At 43.9% G+C, this 13110-nt stretch overlaps 1 protein-coding gene across 2 annotated transcripts in view; it reads left to right on the forward strand.

Annotated features, from left to right (window-relative positions):
• The first annotated feature begins 630 nt into the window (after nucleotides 1-630).
• atg7 (ATG7 autophagy related 7 homolog (S. cerevisiae)) overlaps nucleotides 631-13110 on the forward strand; it is a 137554-nt gene continuing 125074 nt past the window's right edge. For both annotated transcript variants that reach the window (XM_067998650.1, XM_067998651.1), the window contains exons 1-4: nucleotides 631-817; nucleotides 966-1020; nucleotides 6200-6317; nucleotides 7558-7635. In XM_067998650.1, coding sequence (XP_067854751.1) covers nucleotides 664-817; nucleotides 966-1020; nucleotides 6200-6317; nucleotides 7558-7635 — 405 coding nt within the window. In that variant the 5' untranslated portion in view covers nucleotides 631-663. The remainder of the gene's footprint in view (nucleotides 818-965; nucleotides 1021-6199; nucleotides 6318-7557; nucleotides 7636-13110) is intronic.

The raw sequence follows: 13110 nt of genomic DNA on the forward strand, positions 1-13110 counted from the left end.
CCTCCAGGATTGTCCTAGAGTCTCCAGGAATTGAAGATTAATCCCATGGACATTGCTGCAAGCAACCCAGGAGAAAATCAATGGGACATTAAAGAATTGTGTTTATTTTCTTTGAACACTTTTATTTATTATGTTATAAAAATATTGGAGATGTGAAAAATAAAGAATCTGTTCGCTTTCCAATTGGTGTGGGGAAGCGATGCACCGCAAGGATGGATGTGTCGGGTGGCCAATAGCCAGTATAGGTGGATATTAAAGATCCCATGGCATAATTTTAAAAGCAGGAAGTTCGCTAACACTCCTCCTTAACACAAAACCAGACTAACTGCCCATTTACCTTGCTGTGATATGTGGGGTTTTGCTGTGTGTGCCAGAGGCTGCTGTTTCTCACCTACATAACAACGGTACCTGTACTCATTCATCGAGTTGTATATGTGTCATTGTACACGAAAGGTTTTGCGACGGTCCCACAGATGCTATGTAAACTACAAGAGTTTTTTTTTCCACTCTATTCTTTTCCCCTCTTCACCTTCCCTTCTTCCTGTCAGGAATGGAGAGCTTTCCCGGTGATGTCATCTCACAGCGCCCGAGTGACGCCGAGTGACGCGCTGTGGCTGCGCCGCCCGCCCGCCCGCCGCTGTGTTGAGTGCGGAAGTGGCCGGAATGGAGCCCGCTGGCCCGGAGCGGCAGGTGCTGCAGTTTGCGCCCTTTGGCAGCGCTTTGGATGCGGGTTTCTGGCATGAACTCACCCAGAGGAAGCTGAATGATTACAGACTGGACGAGAGCCCCAAGTGCATCAGGGGGTATTATTATAACGGTACCGTCACGGGCACTGTCATGGGTTTAATGGACAATCACGCCTGCTTATGCATTATTATTAGCTTTATGCTGAGATCTATTCTGATTTTTTTTAAAAAAAAACATACAGCAGAATAAAACATAAATTGTATTTTCTTATTCGAAAGGTGATCCTGCTGGACTGCCAACTCGGCTAACTTTGGAGTTCAGTGCGTTTGATGTGTGAGTAATTGTGAGAACATCCATTAATTATTTAGCATAAGGGATGCTTAAGCGCTTTCCATACTCTCTGATCACTGTAGTACTTCGTAGTTGTCATCAATTTTAAATTCTTCCATGCGAATGTTTACAGCTGTGGAGATAAGGTTCTTAGTGGATGACAGTTTTAAGGAACATCATGTGTCTTGTGTCGAATGCTGTTGCTCTCTGGGTTCCTGTAAAGCACTGTACCAGAACTGGCAGTAAAGAGTAGGAGCAGTGTCAGGACACGTTTCACCTGCATTGAATTGGCCTTGACTACAAAAAAGTTAAGTAAACTTGTTTTGCCGGCCTTTTGCTACTGTTTTGTAAACATGATGTAATTTGCATTGAAACGTCACTCTGTCATGAAGATGTTGTGTTAAATGACACACATTCTCCCTGACATTCCTTCCTTGATATGGTAAATTTAAAACGTCACAAAATAAAATAGTCATCTTTAGCCCCCATTTATGTATCTTCTGAATAAAACCAAGAACTACATCTTTGCAGACAGAATATTGTTATTTTGAAGTATCGTTACATCTACGAGCTTAGTTTAAAATGAGCTGATTTAAATTGGGAATGAATTTATTTTTGGCGTATTTTGCAATATTGGGAGTAAAAATATGCTCTCCTACTCCGGTGATCCCAATTCAGCGCTGAAGCATTAAAGTCCAGGAATAGTCTTTGGCTGTTGCATAACCATCTAAATTAAAGGGGACAGTTCCAGCTACCCTATCCCTAGCCCTCCCGACCATGGATGCTGCCACAAAGCAACAAAATGCCATGACTAAGGTCTTTTTATGTGGATGTTTGGGTAACAGAGCAGCACTCACAACTTATGAAATATACAATAATTTCACTAATGTATTAATCAAGGTGAGCCACTGAAAAATTAAAATTTCAAAAGATTATTGGAGCCACAATTTGTGGTGAGAAACATAGGCTGATTATGAAATTGAGAAAATGTTTTTGATCATGTGATCAAAGACTTTTAATCTATCTTGTGAAATGTTATTTTGTTAACTGTAGGCATCGCTATAACTAGCCCAGGATTCTGAGACTAGGGGTCCGTTCAGACTCCCACGTCTAATGTTCAGGAGCCCAGTATCGAGTTACAGGAGCTAAAGTAGAGACAATATTGGAGGGCGGATGATGTTCTGCCCTTGGGTATCTACAGAATGCTTTGTAAATATAATATGCTCTATCGTTTACCATGTATACCAGTGACATGTCAGGATGCCAAAACTTTACCAAGATTTTATCATATTAACAGGCTGTCCAGTTCAGCCACCGTTAATACTTTCCCGGTTGTCCAAATGGAATGTTAACCACCCACCGGACCATTCCAAATATCACTAGACCTAACAGATCAAGGAGGCACCGGCCCCTTTACAACTTTGAAATCAACACAAATATTTTCGGATGCTCCTGTTGGAGATTTGAGGATAGACTTTATGGTTTTTTTTATGTTTTAGACAGTTCTAAGACTGAAATGCACACCAATAACTGGAGTGGGCTGGGTCTAAAGGGGGTTATACATCTGGTGATGGTTGAAACAGTTTCCTTTTCACTGAGGTGAATGATCAACTAGGTTTTCTCATGTCTTTCTTGAGTGTAGGAGTAAAGTGGAAACTGAAGTAGGTACATTGTTGCATGCTGACTATGCTCCAATAGCCCCATTATACTACAGGGTTGCCTCCGATGAGGACAGTGCCATAGACAGCAAATCTGTAGTATAAATGACTCCATACTCTTGCCAACGGAGACAGCAAACCCTACTTGTTTGGGTTTTTATGTGCTCCCTCTAACCTAAACTGGCAACAGCAAATATTAACAGTACTTGAGTCGGATTCAACATTTTGGAGTCTGGCTGTAGATGGGCTAAGCTAGTTGCCTACCCATGCACTTTTAGCATAAGAACATAAGATGTGGGAGCAGGAGAACGACATATGGCCCCTTGAGCCTGCTCCTCCATTCAATAAGAGCATGGCTGATCTGCAACCTCAACTGCACTTTCCTGCCTGATCCCCATATCCTTTGATTCACTTAGAGTCCAAAAATCAGTCGATCTCAGTCTTGGATATACTTAATGACTCAGCATCCACAGCCCTCTGGAGTAGAGAATTCCAAAGATTCAAAACCCTCTGAGTGAAGAAATTCCTCCTCATCTCAGTCCTAAAATGTCTGACCCCTTATCCTGAGACTATGTCCCCTAGTTCTGGACTCTCCAGCCAGGGGAAACATCCTCTCATCATCTACCCTGTCAAGCCTTCTTAGAATCTTATATGTTTCAATGAGGTCACCTCTCATTCTTTTAAACTCCAGAGAGTATAGGTCCATTCTACTCAACCTTTCCTCATAGGACAACCCTCTCATCCCAGGAATCAATCTGGTGAACCTTCATTGCACTGCCTCTACGGTAAGTATATCCTTCCTTAGATAAGGAGACCAAAACTGTACACAATACCCCAGGTGTGATTTCACCAAAACCCTGTACAATTGCAGCAAGTCTTCCTTAATCTTGTACTCGAACCCCCTTGCAACAAAGGCCAAGGTACCATTTGCCTTCGTAATTGCTTGCTGCACCTGCATGTTAACTTTCTGTGTTTCATGTACAAGGACACCCAAATCTCTCTGAACACCAACATTTAATAGTTTCTCACCATTTAAAAAATATTCTGTTTTCCTATTTTTACTACCGAAGTGAATAACCTCACACGTTATACTCCACCTGCCACCTTCTTGCCCACTCACTTGACCTTTCTATATCCCTTTGCAGACTCTTTGCATCCTCCTCACAGCTTACTTTCCCACCTAGCTTTGTATCAACAGCAAACTTGGATACATTACACTTGAACTCTTCTTCTAAGTCATTAATATAGATTGTAAACAGCTGAGGCCCAAGCACCGATCCTTGCCGCACCCACTAGTTACAACCTGCCAACCTGAAAATGACCTGTTTATTCCTACTCCCTGTTTTCTGTCGGTTAATCAATTCTCAGTCAATGCTGATATATTACCCCCAATCCCATGAGCCCTAATCTTGTGTAACAACCTCTTGTGTGGCACCTTATCGAATGCCTTTTGAAAATCCAAATATACTACATCCACTGGTTCCCCCTTATCTACCCCGCTAGTTACACCCTCAAAAACTCTAATAGATTTGTCAAACACAATTTCCCTTTCATAAAACCATGTTGACTCTGCCTAATCATATTGATTTTCTAAGTGCCCTGTTATTATGTCCTTAATAATAAATTCTAGTATTTTCCCTACTATTGATGTCAGGGTACCTGACTGTAGTTCCAAGTTTTCTCTTTCCCTCCTTTCTTGAATAGTGAGGTTACATTTGCTACCTTCCAATCCATGGGGACCGTTCTAGAATCTAGGGAATTCTGGAAGATCAAAACCAATGCACCCATTATCTCTGCAGCCAGCTCTTTTAGAACCCTAGGATGTAGGCCATCAGGTCCAGGGGATTTGTCGGCTTTTAGTCCCATTAATTTTTCTAATACTTTTTCTTTACTAACGTTAATTACTTTAAGTTCCTCCCTCTCATTAGACCCTTGGTTTCCCACTATTTCCGGTATGTTTTTTGTGTCTTCTACTGTGAAGACAGAAACAAAATATTTGTTTAATGTTACTGCCATTTCTTTATTCCCCATTATAATTTCTCCTGTTTCAGCCTCTAAGGGGCCCACATTTACTGCTGGTCTGAATGTCATTAGGGAAATTCCATGACCAGATCATTTCACACATGCGCAGTTGTGCACGACACTTTGGAAAAAATCTGCATGTGCGTTACTCATTGTTTATACCACCCCACAGTAAAATTAGCACAAGAGAAGCAGAAATTTCCATTGGAGGTGGATCCAAAATATAAAAGGAATGTAAATCTGTTAATTTTTATATAATGAATATCAGTGCAACTTAGATAAAAGTTTTAATTTGAAATCTGAACATCAGAATATGATTTGTTATGATTTTCATATTTCAAACTTTGTTCTAGAAGAATGCCTTTTACTGAATATAATGTGAAAATAACAACCTTCAACGTTTTAAGTTCTGTTAGATGGATGTTGTTTGGTGCTTTCAGAAGATTCCGTACGGAAAGCAATTATTTTGAATTGTCATTCAAAATCAATCCTTTTTTTAGCCCCGTTAACACTGGCTTCTCTGAATTGCAAAACATGTGATTTTTCCACTTGAGGTTTTCTTTTTGTTTTGATTTGAAAGTCCCTGCCATTTTAATAAAATGTAATGTAAGATGGTGCAGCCCTGCTGTTGCACCACCACGACTGTTGAATCATTGTGGTCAAACTGAAGGAACTCCAACTGTGAGATCCTAGCCACTTTAAAATACATATATAGACAGAAACCACAAACCATACTCTCATTTTTCAATTTGTTCCCCTCTGCTAAATTCGTTGATTCCTTGTTAGATACAATTTTGGACACCCTCTGGTAGTTTGCCCAGCTCAGTATTTGTGAGCTTTGACCATGAGTGGCATTAGACTATTTTAACGACGGGGACATCACAGCTACGCATGCTGTTGTCCTCATCCACACCAGCAGGAGCCATTGAGTGCTGATCATGAGTGTGCCTGTTGGTCAAATTTTGCCTCCCTATCCTAGGGAACCTGTGGTTCTACAGCGACCCCAGCTCACACCAGGGATGGAATCTGGGATCTTTCTAGTCTATATGCTCAGTTACTCACTGAATAAACTTAACATGCTCCCATTTTTTAAAAAAAAAACATAGTTGAGTGTACTGATCTTAAAACCTCTTGTCAGCCTGCTCGTTTGTTCTGCCAGTATGATTACACACAGTAAAATTTGGTGCATTAGTTACTCTGGTATGAAATGCATTTGTGACATTAATGGCACTTTTCAGCTAGCAAAAGATCACTCACAGGAAAGTAAAGTCTACCAGCAGATTCACATCAACTTCATATTATTGTCTGTATGCTATTCATCAGCGTACTGCCAAAGTTGCTCAATGGTCCTATGGGTTTCTTCAGTTTTCTAATCAGTGGAAACTTTCAGAAGTACAGTTGAATCCAGAATAAATAGTTTATGCTTGGAACAACTAAATGGCTAGCATTATTCTCCTTTCTGTTGTATTGCTCAAAGGAAGTTATTTTTAATGTTCACTTAGGAATGCTGTGACTCCACCTCGGTGTTGCCCTGCTTTTGGCACTCTGTATAATACCAATACTTTACAGTCATTTAAATCCACTGATAAGAAGGCTTTGCTGGAGCAAGTGGGAAAGAAGGTAAGTGGCAAAAGGGAGTATTCTTTATTCATAGAGGAAATCGTGAGTTCGTGGTTTTTAAGATATACAAAGTTAAGGAACAGAAGTCAGTTTTTAACAATTGGGCAGTGTTGTTGCATTTTATTTTGTTTGAGGAGAGGGGCTGGAAGAGTCCAATTGTTGATGCCTTTTTGGATCAGCTGAATCACATAAACCTTTTTCAGTTCAAGAACAACAACAATTTGCATTTATATAGCGTCTTTAACGTAGTAAAACATCCCAAGACGCTCCACAGGAGTGATTAGCAAACAACATTTGACACCGAGCCACATAAAGAGATATTAGGACAGGTGATCACAGATGTAGATTGTAAGGAGTGTCTTAAAGGAGGAGAGAGAGGTAGAGAGGCGGAGAGGTTTAGGGAGAGAATTCCAGAGCTTTGGGCCTAGGCAGCTGAAGACACGGCCGCCAATGGTGGAGCGATTAAAATGGGGGATGCACAAGAGACAAGGAGCACAGAGATCTCGGAGGGTTTTAGGGCTGGAGGAGGTCACAGAGATCATTTGTAGGAGGTCTGACCTGGATCGCAAGAAGTGTTGGCTGTGACTGTTTTACCCACATTTTAGATTATATACAGGGCAGATGTTGATGCCTTGCATGATACCAGAATGTGGTGTGATGGCCTGGTATGAACTCAGATTTGCAGAACTTGCATTATAAATAATTTGACGTTATATAGGAGCTAGGTTAACTCGCCTCTACTTTTTGCAGAACTTCAATTCCCTCCAAATTTATTAGACCCAGCATGTTCCGTGCTCTAACTCCAATATTGAATCTAATGTGGTCAGAGTTAACATTTGTTTAAAATGATGCTTTAAATGCCTGCTGCAAATACTGCTACAGAGTAACTGTAGTATTAGAGTTAAACCAAGCTAATTTCTTGATTTTTTGGACACAGTAAATAAAAATGAGTTTGTGCAATAAATATTTTGTTACTGAAAACTGAAAGAACTTATTATAACATCCTGCCCTTCTGCATGTGCATATTTGAAACTGGGTACAATAACTGGCATATATTTTCACCTATAATGAGTCATAAAATATTGAAACAGCTCATTTGGCTGATCAAGTACGTGCCTGTGTTCAGATGCTGAAGATCATCCAAATTGAACTCCATTCTCAGTCATCCTTGATCTTTTAAAAATTATTTTTAACTTCTGTTTGTCCTGCTTCAAGTCAAATTTAATTATCTCTCCTGTAGATTTGGGATGCTATAAAGTCTGGCAGAGCAATTGAGGATCCTTCTTTGTTGAACACTTTTCTTTTGCTGACTTTTGCAGTAAGTATCTTTTTCTTAAAAACAAAAGCAATCATTTTGGTTTTGAGAACCATTATGTTTCATTGTCTTCTATAAAATGAGATAATGAATTAAACAGATTTTAAATTATTTTCAGTTACATAAATGTTTCATCAGATTCTATTATCCCCACAGTGTTTCTTAAACAAAGTTACAAATACTGTTGTAATTTGACGGAGGAGCATTTGTTTAGTTGCTTATCAAGTCTCAAAGTGCTTCACACACACTTAATTATATTGATATGCAGTGACTTTTTTTTAGGTAAATCTGGAAGGACAATATTGCAATGAAGTACATGACCAGTTAATTTGTTTTCAGTGGTGTTGGTTGAAGAAGGAATGTTTACCAAGACATTTTGATAGAAAGAACTTGCATTTCCATAGTGCTTTTCATATCCTCGGGATCACAAAGTGCTTCACAGCCAAATAATTACTTTTGACGTGTAGTCACTGTTGCTATATAGGCAAACACAGCAGCCAATTTGTGCACAGCAAGATCCCATAAGCAGTAAATGAAATAAATGACCAATTAGTCTGCTTTTGGTGTTTTTGGTTGAGGGATGAGTATTCGCCTGAACTTTGGGGGAATTTCCTGCTCCTCTTCAAATAGTGGCTTGGGACCTCTTACATCCACCTGTACAGGCAGTCAGGGTCGCACTTTAATGTCTCATCTGAAAGATAGCACCTCTGACAATAAAGTACTCCCTCAGTATTGTACTGAAGTGTCAGCCTGGATTATTTGCTCAAATCTTGGGAGTTGGGTTGAACCCACGACCTTGTAACTCAGAGGTATGGGTGCTGGGTCAAACTGGCACTCAAATAGTGGTAGTGCTTGATATTCTTCAAATAGTGTTCAGGGATCTTAAACATCTACCCAAACCGGCAGGACAGACAGGACCTCTGTTTATCTAAAGGACAACCTCTCCAATATGTAGTGCACTCTGAGCACTGCACTGGAGCGTCGGCCTAAATTGTATTCAAGCCTTGGAGTGGGGATTGAACCCACGCCCTCGAACTGAGAGGCAAGACTGTTACCAAGGTGACAGCAAAAATACCCACTCAGTAGATCTCACTATCTATATAATTAAAAGAATTGAATCTATTGGGTGTCACACCCATTGGTCATGATTTTAACTCAGAGCCGGGTACCCCGCACGTCCGCAGATATTCACATGGGGAACCCAGGAATAGGCATTGTAACTCAATTGAAGGTGAGTATTGAGCTTCTGGGTTTCCCACGTGCTAGGCAGCCAAATTGACAGGCTGGCTGCCTGTCGGCCAGGAAAGGAGCTGCAAATCAGAGATGGGATGGGGAGAGAGAGAGAAATATCACTGGCTTGGAAGGAATTGGAGGGGGTTTGAGATGTGGGGGGAAGTGGACGACATCGGGGGTGGGGGGCTCCAGCCAGCATCGGGGATCAGGAGGTGTCAGCCAGTGATTCAATTGGGGGGCGGGGGCAGCCAGCATCGGAGATTGGAGGAGTCAGCCAGCCTTGGAGATCAGGGTTGGGGGCTGTGTGGTCAGCCAGCATCAGAGATCGGGGGTGGGGGTGTTGGGTCAGCCAGCATCAGGGGGGATGGAGTCAGCCAACATCGGGGGTGGGTGGTGGTGGGGGGAGGGGGGAGGGGGGAGACGGCCGATCGCGGGGGTCTTGTCGGCCAAGTGAGCTTGTTGGGCTTGGATGAAGCACCCATGCTCCTCCGGGCCCACAAGCAATGCAATAAAGGCACTCACCTCATGGATCTGGTCCTTCCCACCTGCTTTCACCCGACGTGAATCAGAAGTGATGGGAAACCTGAACAAGTAAGGTTAAATTCATTTTAAGTTTTCCAATACACAAAATATTAAGTACCTCAAGCCCCTTTATGTATCGGCCTGCTGGCTTTAAACCTGCCTGGGATAAACCCAGAAGTAGACATGTTGGAGCCGGGATGCGTTCCCTTTCCAAATATCTACTATTTTGACTGCCCACTTGCCCCCAATCCACCTGTTTTTGGGGGTTAAAATTACCCCATTGTGTCCGTAGCATCATAAATTCTTTGTCAAATTTTAATAATTGGCTTAAATAACTACTAACTATTTATTTAGTTAACATGCTTACTTGTTCAAATATCTAATTGTCACTAGACAGGTAGGAAAGCTAACATTATGAATGAGCGACTTACACAAAACCAACTAATCAAACCGTTCATAAGTTTTTTCAAAGCTATCTATTTGGAACCAGCAACTCCCACAGTGTAAACCAATCAAATAGTTCAACAATTTTTTCCGATTTCTTTCACTGACCATGTTGTTCCTTAGCTAACCGATTACATACCCTAACAAATAAAATGTAAATAATTCATTTAAAAAAATCTTTAAACTTGCACGTAAAATTGACCATGTTTTGTTGGAACTCTGTTCCGTCGGTTTCTCCTAGAAGTCTACCGTCTCTCAGGGGCCTGGGACTTGAATTTTGCTGCTTTCCTGGACTTTACTTTGTTCAGCTGGGCCTTCCCTTCCAGTACTTATTTTTCAGGCCTCTGCAGAATCTGGACCAAGGGTCCCAAATGGACAGTAACATAGAACCCGGACTGATGCAACTGTAATGGTTTGCCCTTTTGTATTTTTAAAATGGATTTAAAAATTGCATCCATAAACGTGCATAGTATCAAATTAACTACGCAATATGCCGAGACCCTGAACTACCTGTCCAGGGTCAAGAGGAACCTGCTGTTTTTGCAAGAGTATAGGATCCCGCACTTCAGCAACTACCGGCAATGGTCACGCATGTGGACGCAGGGGCAGTCGATCTGGTCGGGTGGCAACGATAATCATTCCTTGGGCCTGGGGATAATGATGCGGGGAGGCCAATTCACCACCACCGAGGTTAAGGGGGTGGTGGGGAGCCACCTGCTCGTAGCAGACGTTCTGCAAAAGAACGCCTTGCTCCGACTGATCAATGTGTATGCCCCGTCCCTCAAGCGAGCGGATGGAGGTCTTCCAGCATCTCCCGATGCTGCTGGCGACCTCCAGGCCAATCGTTCTCGTCAGAGACTTCAACTGCAGCATTGATGCGGCTGGACGATCCAGCAGGGTCGACGGAATATTGGACTCCACGTCCAAACTCCAGATGGAGGCGGTGAAAGACGCAAAGCTTCGCGACGTCTTCAGCAGCCCTGCAGACGGAGCACCACAGAGATACACCCGGTCCAGGCCAGACGGGTCCGTCCGTTCCAGGATAGACTTCCTTTTTGTGTCCCCAACGCTCAAGGTCAGATCCACCGATGTCCAGCCGATGTTCTTCTCTGACCACTGCCTCCTACTGGTTGACTGCCAATCGCAGGAGGACCAGAGGGTGGGCAGGGGGATATGGAAGCTGAACGTGAGATTGTTGACCCCGGAGAACATCGAGGAACTAAAGAGGGATTACAAAGGTTGGAGGACTGTGAAACTTCTCTTCAACTCCACGGTGCACTGGTGGGAAGCAGCCTAGGCCAACATCAAGAGGTTCTTCATCCTCAAAGGTGGTTCAGAAGGCGAGAGAGAGACAGAGGGAAATGTCACAGCTCCAGAAAAGCGTGCAGGATTTACTCCAGTTGCAGTCAATGCCGGGGAGGAACTCAGAGAGGTGAAGGGCCAGCAAGCCTCGCTCTTCGCCTCCGAGGCCTCAAAGATCATCTTCCGGTCCAGAGTCTGCTCCGTGGAGCAGGGCGAGAAGTGCTCGCGCTACTTCTTCCAGAAGCTGTACAGAGAGACCTCTGTGATAGCAGCTTGAAGGAGGACGGCAGCTCTGTGACATCTTCACAGGCCGACATACTGAGGATCAGCAAATCCTTTTATGCCAGGCTGCATGACGCAAATCCCACAAACAACACGGCCTCCCAGTCCTTCCTGTCCTCTATCACGGAAGTCTTAGAGGACAGTGAGCGGGAGAGCATGGATCGGCCACTGATCTTGGACGAGTTGATAAAGGCCATCTGGTCCTTTGAGAAGAGTAAAACTCCCGGAAGTGATGGCTTACCGGTCGAGTTGTACTCTGCTCTGTGGGACTGGATAGGCCCAGACCTACTGGAAGTGTACAGGGGTATGCTCCTGGCAGGCAGCATGTCAGAGTCCTTGAGGAAAGGCATCATCACCCTCATCTACAAGCGGAAGGGGGGGAGAGAAGAAATCAAAAATTGGCGACCCATCTCCTTGCTAAATGTCGACTTCAAGATTCTGTCTAAGGCCATCGCCAACAGATTCAAGTCTGCGCTGGAGTGGATGATCCACCTGGATCAGACCTGTACTGTACCCGGCAGGAAGAACTCTGATAGCCTTGCACTGCTCAGGGATGCGATCGCCTACATGCAGGACAGGGAGGTGAACACCTGCCTCATCAGCCTGGACCAGGAGAAGGCCATCGACAGAATATCCCACACGTACACGATGGACGTGCTCTCCAAAATGGGTTTTGGGGAGGGAATCCATGCTTGGATCTGACTGCTCTACGCGGACATCCGTAAGGCAGTCCTAATCAACGGGTGGGAGTCGGAGAGCTTTCCGATCAGATCTGGAGTCAGGGAGGGCTGTCCTCTCTCCGTGGTCTTGTTTGTATGTTGTATTGAGCCATTTGCCGCCTGCATCAGGAAAGACGCAGGTATCGGAGGTGACGATCCTAGGCAGCAAAGGCTCTCGGGTTAAGGCCTCTCTGTACATGGATGACGTCACTGTCTTCTGCTCCAATCAGCAGTTGGTCCACACGCTAATGGGCATCTGCGACCGTTTCGAGCTGGCCTCGGGGGCCAGAGTGAACCAAAGTAAGAGTGAGGCCATGTTCTTTCACAGGTGGGAGACCCAATCTTTTGTCCCCTTCACAGTCAGGTCCGACTGTGAAGGGGACAAAAGATCTGGTTCGGGGGGCCCCTGGCCTGCACGAAGAACTGGGAGGAGCGGGTCGCCAAGGCCAAACAAAAGCTTGGTATGTGGGTGGGGCGATCCCTCTCCACAACCGGCAGAATCTGGTGATAAGATGTGAGATACTCGTGGTGTTGCTCGACGTGGCCAGGGTCTGGCCCATTCTCCACAACTCTGATGTCACAGTCACCCGAGTCATCTTCCACTTTGTCTGGAGGTCCAAGGTAGAACCTGTCCCCAGGGTCACCATGTACAAGGCCCCAAACAAAGGGGGGGAAGAACATCCCCAATGCCGCTCTGATCCTGATGGCCACCTTTGTGTGTGGCTGCCTCAGGATGTGTGTAGAGCCCCAGGACGCAAACAACAAATGTCACTACATGCTGAACATAAGAACATAAGAAATAGGAGCAGGAGTAGGCCAATCGGCCCCTCGAGCCTGCTCCGCCATTCAATAAGACCATGGCTGATCTGATCTTAACCTCAAATCTAAATTCATGTCCAATTTCCTGCCTGCTCCCCGTAACCCCTAATTCCCTTTACTTCTAGGAAACTGTCTATTTCTGTTTTAAATTTATTTA

This window comes from Heptranchias perlo, chromosome 17 (assembly GCF_035084215.1).
Source record: "Heptranchias perlo isolate sHepPer1 chromosome 17, sHepPer1.hap1, whole genome shotgun sequence".
In the NCBI taxonomy this organism is placed as follows: Eukaryota; Metazoa; Chordata; class Chondrichthyes; order Hexanchiformes; family Hexanchidae; genus Heptranchias; species Heptranchias perlo.